General features: G+C 42.0%; 1 protein-coding gene across 46 annotated transcripts in view; it reads right to left on the bottom strand.

The window, feature by feature from the left end:
* Positions 1–12295, bottom strand: part of PHF21A (PHD finger protein 21A) — a 194287-nt gene that overhangs the window by 9644 nt on the left and 172348 nt on the right. For 35 of the 46 annotated variants that reach the window (XR_010127558.1, XM_054440429.2, XM_063670930.1 and 32 more), the window contains 4 exons: positions 11133–11184; positions 10329–10408; positions 9812–9872; positions 6780–6943 (listed from right to left, as the gene is read on the bottom strand). Coding sequence is in view for 45 of the 46 variants with exons in the window: in XM_054440429.2 (XP_054296404.1) it covers positions 6780–6943; positions 9812–9872; positions 10329–10408; positions 11133–11184 (357 nt within the window). In the remaining variant the exon portion in view is untranslated. Of the gene's footprint in view, positions 1–6779; positions 6944–7015; positions 7039–9811; positions 9873–10328; positions 10409–11132; positions 11185–12295 lie in introns of all 46 variants that reach the window. The other 11 variants (XM_063670940.1, XM_063670943.1, XM_063670942.1 and 8 more) reach the window with 1 other exon arrangement.

Below are 12295 nucleotides of genomic sequence, written 5' to 3'. Positions count from 1 at the left end.
TTTTTTGTATTTTTAGTAGAGACGGGGTTTCACGTGTTAGCCAGGATGGTCTCGATCTCCTGACCTGGCGATCTGCCTGCCTCAGCCTCCCAAAGTGCTGGGATTACAGGCGTGAGCCACCGCGCCCGGCCGGGACTACTGTATTCTTAGAGTTTACAGGAGAGGTCTATAGTTGCCTAGGCCAAAATTAACATTATAGGTGATACCTAAGAGTTTTATTATGTTTTGGTAGAGGACAACCTACATATCATAAATCTTACAGGTACGGAAATCCATTCATCAAAGTGTTTCACAATATGATACAAACAATTCTCATCACCTATCAATTCTGGGGGGAGTTTAGAAGGACTGGGAAAGAAGACACACAAAAATTGGAGTTTTCCTGAATTTGCCTGCTCAAGAAGAAAAAAATACAGTGAAAGTTCAAATGGGAAAATATTAAGTCAGAAACAAATTAAATTCATATGCGAGTTCTAAAATGAAGAATTTAAAAAGCCAAAGCAACAGCTGACAATGTTCTCCTAAAACCAGTATTTTGTGTTTGCTGTTCAATGGGCCATTCTATTCTGGGAGGCTTTATCCCTATAAAAACTTCACCAGCTGGAAAAAGACCAGCAGCCCCAGTCTGTTCTGCTGGTCCTGTCTCTCTACCACCCCCATCACAGTGACAGTTTTAGAACTCAGGTAAGTCTGCTGGAGCCTCTGAACAGAAGGCACCATCAGAATAAAGCAGATCTACTTAAAATTGGAAGAGGAGAACATAGCCAAAAAAAAAAAAAAAAAAAAAAAAGCTATTAAAGAGGTCTTTTCCAGAGAGTCAATCTCTAGCTCATTCTCTGGATGGGATTAAATCCATTGATAAGAACACCAGGGAAGGGAAGACTGAAGGGAAGTGCTACAGGTGACCCAGCAAGTCAAGCCAATGTGCTGCTGTGGATTTCCTGGCTATTCTGCCAGAAGGTCTAATACAGAAATTGTGCACAAGAAGCAATAATAGAGAGCAATGTGAGTCCCTCCTTTCTATGATGTAATCCCTCCATCACCACCAGTGAAGGAACACATCGTCATAGACCTACAATTTCACTCCAAGGGAAACTTGCTCTGTAATCCACTAGGGTATCTGGCAGCCCAGAAAAGAGGCTACAAAAGTTTTAAGATACATCATAGTGTGGATGGATTTTAATCTTTTTCTTTTCTTTTTTTTTTTTAGACAGAGTCTCTTGCTCTGTTGCCCAGGCTGGAGGGCAGTGGCGCAATCTTGGCTCACCGCAACCTCTGCCTCCTGGATTCAAGCAATTCTCCTGCCTCAGACTCCTGAGTAGCTGGGATTACAGGTGCCCACCACCACGCCTGGCTAACTTTTATATTTTTAGTAGAGACAGGGTTTCACCATGTTGGTCAGGCTGGTCTCGAACTCCTGACTTCATGATCTGCCCACCTCGGCCTCCCAAAGTGCTGGGATTACAGGCGTGAGCCACTGCGCCTGGCAGATTTTAATGTTTCTTAGTAGGAAAATGTGACCACTGGACAGTAAAAAAGATAACATATGTTCTAAAATATTACATGTGAATGTAGCCTAATAGTTTAACTTCTAGGCACCAAAAGAGGTAAGGTTTCATCCCTAGATTTACTATGATTTTCTTCCTTCATTATTAAAATCAGGCTGAGGGCTACTCTTCTCCTCTAGAGGGTCACCCTTTCTCGAACCTTATCCCTAAGTGGTGAGTCTGTGTCTTTAGAAAGTTTATTTAAAATGTGTGATTTTAGAGACTGTTTTATGTGAACTACAGAAAAAATTATCAGTGATGGAGTGAATGAGACAAACTGGGCATCTTATTCAGAGGGACTTGGGATAAACAAAGAGGTGTTCACTTTGCTCCTGAGCACGGAGCACATCAAGAAACAGAAGGCAGAAAGACAGAAAATAAAAATTAAATAATTTATTTAAGTTCTCAAAGAAAACTTCCTATCTTGTTTATATACCCTATAATTTTTGGTGTTAAGATCCCTTTTCACTCTTAAAGTTACTGAGGATCCCAGAGAGCTTTTATATGAGTTATATCTATTAATATTTACTGTTAATAACAGTTAAAAAACAATTTTTTTTGAGAGAGGGTCTGGCTCTGTCACCCAGGCTGGAGTGCAGTGCTGTGATCTCGGCTTACTGCAGCCTCGACCTCCCAGGCTCAGGTAATCCTCCCACCTCAGCCTCCCAAGTAGCTGGGACTACAAGCGTGTACCACCATGCCCGGATAATTTTTTTATTTTTTTGTAGAGATGGGGGTCTCCCTTTATTACCGAGGCTGGTAAAAACTTTCAATTCTGAATTACAGAACCATGAAAAATTACAAACAAAGTATATTAAAACATTTTAAAACTCCAAAATACAGAGGTACACATTCCATTAGCTGCCAGAGTAACATCATCACACATCATGCAATATCTGGTAAACTCCACTGTTCGGTCTTGAGAGAATGAGAATGAAAATGAAAATGGCAAATGACGGTTTAGTATCATTATGAAAATAGTTTTGATTTTATGACTCCCTGAAAGAGTCCTGGGGACTCCCAGACTACACTTTGAGAACTGCTGCCCATAGAAATGAATATAAAATGCCAAAACATTTTACCCATACAGAACCGGTTCTTTGCCTAAAAAGAGCAGAGGAAGTCCTACGGAGGCACCATGCCAGGTCAAAATGCTTAGGCTTTGATGACTGACCAAATTATTACTATAAACCAGACAGTAGGTAAGTTGAAAGACAGCTGGCCCATGATGCTTTGCTAGGTGCTGAGGACGTGTGTTTTTAGGAAACACTCTGGCAATACCAACTGCAATTTCATCATGTGCTAAACAATTTTTATAATTATGTTAACGTATCTTCCCTTCTCATAAAAATGATGATAGTACATCCAGAGGATTAGTGTCTGGTAGGTTCTGTATTACACCAAGTCCCTCAAAATGGTTATTGATCCCTAGAAATGCCTGCCTCTCAAGTGTTATTGTTTAATTAATGCTGTTGGAACTTATGCTACCCAGCAGCAAACATACAGAGACCTGTGTGTTGATTTTAATCACTGCCACTACTGGGATACTGTAAAAGGAGAAGTCAATTATCTTAAAAATACCTTCTGCTGAGTTTAACTTAGGGAGTTCTTTAGAAAAGCTTTCTTTTACCTTCAGATTTCTGGAAAGAAAAATGTTTCAATTTTAAGACAAAACCTGGCAGAAGCTCTTAGTTTGTGAGTTGATGAGTGGATCCTTTGGGTTCAATCTTTCAAAGAAAACCATAATCCCATTTGACCCAAAAAATACAACAAAAACAACACTGTTTAGGAGAGAGACTCACATGCAGAACCACAAAATCATCTGTCCCCTAGCATTTGTGTACCACCCTAGAGGGAGAGCTCTACCAAAAGGCCAATGAGCTGGTGATCCTTTGGCAATACTTCAACTGAGAAGAAGTTGGGACAATCTTTGGCGCTAGCAAACAAGATTTCTGAGGGAGACCCTGCTGCTCATTAACAGGAGAGTTAGAAAACCTGTGTCAATTATTAATGCCAAAAGTCAGGAAAGCTAGACAAAATGCTGAATCTTTAGAGAATGATGAATCTGTAACCACCAGCGACATCTAAGGAAGGAAACAAGGAAACCTGTCAGAGAACAGAATTCTTCTATGACCCTAGTCCTCCAAAGGTAACACTTTCCTTGTTGCCTCTGGAATTTTAACTCAGAATATTCATATGGTATTCTGCTGCTCCTTGGAGAGGGGTGTGCCACTAGTAGGTTCTGAGAACCTTCAAGTTCAAGGGACATTTTATCTTAGGATGGTCAATGACAAGCTCTGTAATTCACCAAATAACTGAGACATGTGTGAAATGAAACTCTTTATTTCCCTCTTCAGATCTGCTCCTCTCTTAATCTTTAGTAAATGGAAGCTTCATCTTTCTAGTCGTTTAGGCCAAAAACTTTGGTTTTCTCCTTGACCATTCTTTTTCTCATAACCTATATTCAATCCTGATGGCTCTTCAAAATATAGGCAGACGTGATCACTTTTCTCCATCTCTGCTTCTTCCAAGCTATCATCATCATCTTTCTTTTTTTTTTTGAGACAGGGTCTTGTTCTGTCACCCAGGCCGGAGTGCAGTGGCACCACCATGGCTCACTGCAGCCTCAACCTCCCATGCTCAAGTGATCCTTGCAAGCAGGGATCACTTGCAAGCAGCTGTGACTAAAGGGGCACACCAGTATGCCCGGCTAATTTTTGTATATTTAGTAGAGACGGGGTTTCACTATGTTGCCATCACACCTGGCTAATTTTTTAATGTTTTGTAGAGACAGGGGTCTTGCCATGTTGTCCAGGCTGGTCTTGAACTCCTGGGCTCAAGCAATCCACCCACCTCAGCCTCCCAAAGTGTTGGGATTTACAGGCGTGAGCCACCATGCCTGCCCATCATCATCTCTTGCCTGGACAACTGCAAAAGCCTCCTAACTGGTCTTCCTGCTTCCATCCTATTTTCCCTATAGGCCCTTTTCTTCTGCATATTTTAGACACAGTGATCCTTTTTAAAATCCAAGTTGATTTTGCACACACCTTAAAAATAATAAATGCAAGCAAGAATCATTAAAGGATGCTAAAATCATTAGATAACAGTTTGTTGGGAAACTGGATATTTATACAGACTCAAAGCTATCTCCACCACAGAAAAAAGGCACATTTACAGGTGGAAAAATCTGATAGAAACTATCTTAGAAGATGAAAGTTAACATCACCAACAACAGAAGAGACTGACAACATGTGCCTCCTGCTGTGATGCCCTGATAATGACCCATCGTCACTTATTAGTGCTCCTGCAAAAATGCATACCCTGAATCTACTGCTGAGAAAAAAAATCAGACAATCCAAACGGAGAGGCATTCTACAGAAGAACTGGCTATCTTTTTAAAAACCTCAATGTTATGAAAGACAAAGACTGAGAAACTCTTCCAGAAAAAAGGATTACCAAACAGACAATATCATGACAATAAATGTCAAGAGTAATCTTGAATTGGACCCTGGAGCAGGAAAAACAAAGTGTCACAAAAGCAAGTAAGGGACAAATGGAGCAATCTGAATATGGACTGTATATTTTATATAGTAATATGTTATTAGTGTTACATTTCCTCAATTTGATAAATGCATTGTACCTACATAAGAGAGTATCTTTGCTCTTAGGAGATATATAGGAAAATATTTTAGGGTGAAGATTCATGAAGTCTGCAACTTCTTGTTACCTGGTTCCCCTAAAATAAGTGTGTATGGTAGGTGAGAAGCATAGGCAAAATGGTAACAACTGATGAATCAATGTGAAGGATATACATTGGTTCTTTGTACCATTATTGTAACTTTTCTGTAGGTTTGAAAATTTTCAAAATAAATACTGAAAACTTATGTCACTCCTCTGCCCAAAATCCTCTAATGGTCTCCCATTTTACTGAGAACGAAAGCCACAAATCCCTGCGCAACTGGCCCGGCCACTTCTGAGGCCTCATTTCCCACCGCCCTGGCCAGCTTGCTCTGCCCCCGCTATCCTGGCCCTCTTGCTTTTCTTTCAAGATGCCATGCACACTCCCACCTCAGGGCTTTGCACTGCTGTTCCCTCTGCCTGGCAGGCTCTTCCCCCAGATCCTCCCGAGGCTTCACCACTCTTCATAAACATCAGCCTCCTGCCAGTATGCTATATGCCCTTAATCCATTCCATTTTTGTTTTCTTTTTAGAGATGGAGTCTCACTCTTATCACCCAGGCTGGAGTGCAGTGGCACAATCTCTGCTCACTGCAACCTCCTCCTCCTGGGTTCCAGGGATTCTCCTGCCTCAGTCTCCTGAGTAGCTGGGATTACAGCAGCGCGCCATGCCCGGCTAATTTTTGTGTTTTTGTAGAGACCAGGTTTCGCCATGTTGGCCAGGCTGGTCTTGAACTCCTGACTTCAGATGATCTGCCTGCCTCGGCCTCCCAAAGTGTTGGGATTACAGGCATAAGCCACCATGCCCGGCCCCATTTTTCTTCATAGCACTTATCATTACCTGACATTATATATTCACTTTCTTATTATCTGCCTCTTCAGATGAGCTCCTTGAGGACAGGGAGTTGGTTTTGTTCCCTGCTGTGTCCCCAGCCTCAAGAATAGCACTTGCTCAGCAGAGTAGCTCTCAGTGAGTATCTGTTGGTGAATTCTGAGCTTTGTTGAGGTTCATTTAAACATTTAGAGCACTAGTTCACATTCCTGCAGTTTGTGGGTGAAGGGCTACTAAGTATTTGACAGTTTTTCGGGAACCTGTTTCTGATCAACTCTGTTGAATACAGTTGCTCTAAAGAAAACTTTCCACTTTTGGAATTGTATTTGAAGCAGCAAACAAGGGCTGCTGGGGGACTGTATGTCTTGTTCATTTTCCCCACTCCCAAAACACTGACGATAGAAACCTGCACACCTCTCAATTGTATGAGCTGATCTCCCCACCCCATCTGTTTTCTGAGAACTCATTCACAGTAGATCAAATTCAGACTCTGAAGGCTGGCTGAGTTCCATGAGGTTATATTTAACATGTTTCTTAAGGACATGGAAGGCCTGGAAACTCAGAAGAAAGCTGCCTTACATGGCATAAAAAGCATTCTATAGTGTTTAATTGCTGTTCCAGGGTTAGTCAAGAAGGTGCAAGTCGATAAGGAGACAACATATGATAACACTTTTCCCAATTTAAGCTCTCAGAAAGACAGTGTGCTTTTCCCAAGTTACTTACGTCTGTGGAGGTGGGGCTGGGCAGGGACACAGGCTGAACAGGTGCAGGGAAAGTGAATGTGGTCTCTGTCTTTTCATTTTCAGGGGAGTCAGGATGACTGGATTGGGGGGATGTTGGGGTAAGGGCTCCAAACCCCAGCACTGCATTGTATTTTGGAGGACGACCTATATACCAAGAGAAGGGAACAAAAGGGAAAAAGGGGGAGGGAAAGAGAGGGGGAAAATGATCTTACATACCTTTGGCCAGTGTTCCTCATTGGCTAGCATGGGAAAGGAAGTGAGGTAGCAGACAGAAGGTTAATTCAACAGTCCCAAAGGAAGGAAGAGAAGCAAAGATTTAAATGTCATTAGAAACAACTATATGACTCTCAAGAGAAGGGAGGATAAGAGAGCTCTGGAGAATGACAGAAGGTGCTGGCTTATGTAGAAAGACCTCACACCTTGGGCAGATTGTGGTGAAGTTCCTGGACTATTGCAATTTGAGATTTCTAGTGCAAGAACCAAGATGTCAAAGCCCAGTGGGAGCCAGGGCCAGGAATGAGTTTATTTTATTTATTTTTTTTTGAGACGGAATCTCACTCTGTCACCCAGGCTGGAGTGCTGTGGCACGATCTCAGCTCACTGCAACCTCCGCCTCCCGGGTTCAAGCCATTCTCCTGCCTCAGCCTCCCATGTAGCTGGGACTACAGGCGCATGCCCAGATAATTTTTTGTATTTTTAGCAGGGATGGGGTTTCATCGTGTTAGCCAGGATGGTCTCGATCTCCTGACTTCATGATCCACCCATCTTGGCCTCCCAAAGTGCTGGGATTACAGGTGTGAGCCACCGCACCCGGCCGAGGTTATTATTTTTTCATATCTTGCATACTGTTCTCTAAGGTTTCTCTGCAATCAGCATTCTCACAATACTATTAATGATTCTCAGTTCCCACAAACTGATTTATTTAGGATTTCTGCTTTTCCTTCTCTATTCTGTCTGCATTTTATGAGGGTGGAGACAGGCAAAGCAAGGAGGCAAAATTCAAGTTAACTATTCTTATCCCTTGCTGTTAGAGCTATTGAGAGGTATGTTCTGGGAGTAGTTGAAACCTAAGAGCTTAAAAGATGCTCTGGGCTTAGCAATTAATTATTAAGTATTTCTGTCCCTGGATACCCTCCCCAGTTGACTGGCAGCTGTCTCCCCACTTTACATGACAAACATCCTGATAAACTACATCTCTAAAAATTGGGGCTGTTTAAAAGTCTCAGGAAAGGCCCTCCCATCAGCACTCCTGAGAGACCTGATTTGTGTAAGAGCATTTTGACTCAAACTTCAAGGCTACAAAGGAACTTAAATGAGCCCTGTGGGTACAGAAAGTCTAGGTCAGCCACTCTTGCCTTACCACATATCTAAGTCAGGGCACTTGTCTTCTAAGGGCCAAGGTCATTGCTTCTAAGCTATGAGTGATCAAAAGTATATGCCCAACACACCAAAGGAAAAAAAAGGGCCAGAGAGGTACGAAACTCCTATAAGCACTGGTAAATGGTATGTAGGATCATGACTTTGCCAACTTTATATTAGGATTATGCACAAGAGTCATGATTCTGTCAGATGTTACAAAAATATTACCTCTCTGTGTTAACTTGGTGATGCCTATAGTACAAAGACAGATCGTACTGGTTTATCTTTTCTAGGGAGTTCAGTGCTGCTGGAAGGGGAAGAACAAGATGAATGCTCTCTTGTTTACCCACAAAAGGCATATCCTAGGCACTGTGGATGCAGGCTTTTATCCTCTGACCTTAGCAAGAGATGCCAAGGTCTTTCTGGCTCATTTAACCCCTGTCCTCTTAGCAGATACTGCCCACTATCAGGCCAATTATTGTGGCTTCTGGCTGGGGGGCTCCTTTCCGAGAACTGCATCAGGGGTCACTAAAAAAATCACCAAACACAAAACAAAACAAAACAAAAATAACTTACAGTACTGGTTACTGTGGCCCAGGAATCAATATAAAGCCATGATTTAGGGTTTCCCATCTAAATATTTTTGAGTACTTGAAGGACAGGACTGGTGAAACATTAGAATAGGTTACTAAGGGTGGGTATGATATCTTTTTTGTGGAGAGGGAATGGTAATAGTGTAGTCCTGCCTAAGGCAGACAAAGGGTCAGGATGACCTCCTGAGCTTCCAGTAGCTCTGAGACTGTGTGTGCACATGCAAAAATTAGTATGCTACTCCACTCACTCTGCAACCTTTCTAGCCTGGAACTATAATTCAGGGACACATTACCATGTGGAGAAAAGGACCTTGGGATGTATTACTGACATCAAAGAACAATTTCAGTACCTTGTTTATGAACTCAAACCCTGAGCTGTTAAGACCTATTTAGACTTGCATGGTGAGAGATGCTGCTGCTGCTGCTGCTGTTTTTTCTGCTCTGCCTAAGAGTAAGATTCTGGAATGTCCATGGGAAGGTCTGAAATATGGGATTGGAGCTCTCTAGGAATCTGTTCTTTAGGGAGCCTATTTTGAGAGTGACCTTTTCTTCTTTAGTTGGAGATGCCCTCTTCTCAAAGATTCTAAGTTCTCAAGTGTGGCTACCTCTTTCCTTCCTGGAAAGTCTGCAACTCCAAGAAACTCAGCGTCACACTCTGGCCTTGTCGGCAGCAGGACAACCGAGACACTATTAGGAACACCTTGGCAACGGCAGTGCTCTGTTCTGCTTAATGACGCTCAAATGCTTCCTTTTACATGGGGTTCTGTTCACTGTGCTATTCATGGATGGCCTGGCAGGCTTGGGGCAGAAATGCTACATTAAGCCATTCCCCTGAGTCAGCTTTGCCAGAATCCTAGTAAAGTCAGCTTTTGATTCAGCATACAGAACTCTAATAAGAAATCTCATTCTCTTTCTCTCCCATTCTCAGAGAACAACAACAAAACTATTTTCAAAGGATAGAGGAGTTAGGTCCTATAATGATGGGAGGAGGGAAGGAGAAGAAACACACACAGAAAGCAAAAGCAACAGCAGCAAGGGAGAGATACAAAAAGGTCCTCACCTCTCTTCCGAGTCCCAGGGTGCATTGTGCTGTTTAGGTATGTGACTGCACTCTTCTTACGCTTTGAGGATTGAAGAAGGAAAGGTGACTGTTTAGTAGTGTGGTTATCACTAACACTGGCACAAGCTAAAGACCAAGCATGGCATGACTGTCAACATGCCGACTAGTTAGTGCTAATCATCCTAAGGTCTCAATGCTCAAGGGTTTTATTGTATGTACTTGGCTCTCAGAGACTATCTCAGAGAAGTCTGCCTCTGTTGCCAATGACAGCTGTATTGAAGTCAGGATGAATTAAAATTTTAAGGTAGGCATGTATCTGCTGAAACTTAGGAAAAAAAACCTAAGGGGTAAGCAGTGACTAATAAAAATGATAAGTCAAAAAAAATCTACCACTTCACAGAACCAGCCAAGTACAATCAGGGTGCTGCTCTTCAGCAGGTTTTCAGAGGGGAAGCACTGAACAGCTCATAAATAAAACTGGAACATGAGGGAAGGGCCAGGTGCTGGCCAGTAATACCTCTGGCTCAAAGACTGCTCCGCTGTAGACCGGATTTGCTGTTGTTCTTCTTTTTCGCTCTTGCCTCTTGCTTTGGATTTCTTGAGAGAAGAAAAGGTTTCGATTAGCAGAGAGGCATGGAGAACCTAAAAAACTTAACTTCATTGTTTTATCTATTGGTTTTCCCATAAGAAATCAGAATCAGGGACAAGTCTCTGTTTCACTGAAGCCTCAGCAGAGGCAAGCACGCTACTGGAAGCAAATATGTACGACCATCTACTCTCACCTGCAAGACCACGCTGTCGTACACATGGTTCTCTGTGGAGAGTTTAACAACAGACAACACTTGTAAACAAGTTGTCCTGATTTTTAGACTGCTGTATATATAGGTCTGGATGAGCTTTATCCATAAGACTTAAACTGAGTAACCAAAGTTCATCATTCTTGAATTAAATAATCAGGACAGGTACAGCTTTGTAACTGTTCTCAACATTCTGATAACCTGGAGTGACCAGAAAATATAAAGGCTTGTCAGAAGAGCACTTTGCTGTGCTGTTCAGAAAAAGAAGAGCTCCCCTAAATGAACAGAAGTCACCTTAATTTAGGCAACTGGGGAGGTTTTCCCAGGACAGTAGTGTGGATAATGATAGGAACATTAGACAGAGGGAAGGCAATTTTCCCACTAAAGGAAATAAAGTCCACACTGGCTGAATCATACTCTATTTGTGTTCCAATTTTCTATTCTAGGAATTCAATCAAACATCATTTTCAGGAACAAAGCTGTGGGCCAGAAAAAAAGGCAGTGCCAAGAATATCTTCTCTTACCTTCTAGATGGTCATGTGTTACCAACCCTAGAGACACCATGAAGGCAAGTTTCTGTGCCAGAGAAACAAAAGAAGAATATACTTCAGTCTGGGTTCTCACAAAGCCAATTGCCAGTTCCTAGTAGGACATTAGGGAAAGCCAGCCCAATAGGCGGGTCTCATGAATGCACAAGAGCAGGCATTCTCTAAGGAGCCATGGAGATCCTCTACAGCAGGGGTGTCCAAGCTCTTGGCTTCCTTCAATGTGGGCCACATTGGAAGAAGAAGAATTGTCACGAGCCACACATAAAATACACTAACACTAATGATAGCTGATGAGCTTCAAAAAAAAAAAAAATCGCAAAAAAAACTCATGATGTTTTAAGGAAGTTTACGAATTTGTGTGAGGTCGCATTCAAAGCCATCCGGGGCCACAGGTTAGAAAGTTTGCTCTAGAGGCTCTCTGGTCTAACAGGGCCAAAAGAGAAGGACTGGGGTCTACATCTTCTTTCTCAATGACAGAAATCAGTATCTTGTGTGATCCGAGTTCCCCGCCCCACAGAAAAATCCTCTTAAAAAGAAGAGGATTTCATACTCACAAAACATGCAGAGAGTTTTAAAGAGCCTCCCATTTAACAAGCTCCAAATCCTGAGTGTTTCACTTGTCACGACTAGGTCAGTTTCTCACATTTATACTGCCACAACGCTAACTCACAGCTAACTGATTTTTAGGACAATGCTAACTCACAGCTAAATGATTTTCAGGAATGACAGCAGGTGTTTCTGCTGAATACTATGATTTTTCAATCACACATGAACCTAAAAATTATGGAACAATTTCTCTCTGAAGACCACTCTTAGGGCTCCATCAGAAACTAAGCTGGTCAAAATACTGGGCCCTGAAGATGGAACGTTAAGACTCTTCAAGCCGGAGAGGGAAACAAATTGATTTCTATTCTTTTCTTTGCTTGCATGTGGTCTGAAAAGTGTGTCTTCATTTTCTGTTGTACTACTGCATGCAGTTTCTAAATATGCCAAATAATACATTATCAATTTATTTCTCTGATGAATAAAGAACATCTTCAATTGTAAAAGACATACTCCTGTAGAGTTATTTATACCACAATTTGATCTTTAAAAGTCCTGACGTCTTATTCTCGATATTATGCTACTTTGGCCTGAAG

This window comes from Pongo pygmaeus, chromosome 9 (genome assembly GCF_028885625.2).
Source record: "Pongo pygmaeus isolate AG05252 chromosome 9, NHGRI_mPonPyg2-v2.0_pri, whole genome shotgun sequence".
In the NCBI taxonomy this organism is placed as follows: Eukaryota; Metazoa; Chordata; class Mammalia; order Primates; family Hominidae; genus Pongo; species Pongo pygmaeus.
Note: the sequence above shows the minus strand (reverse complement) of the source record. Positions and strands in the feature narration are given on the sequence as shown.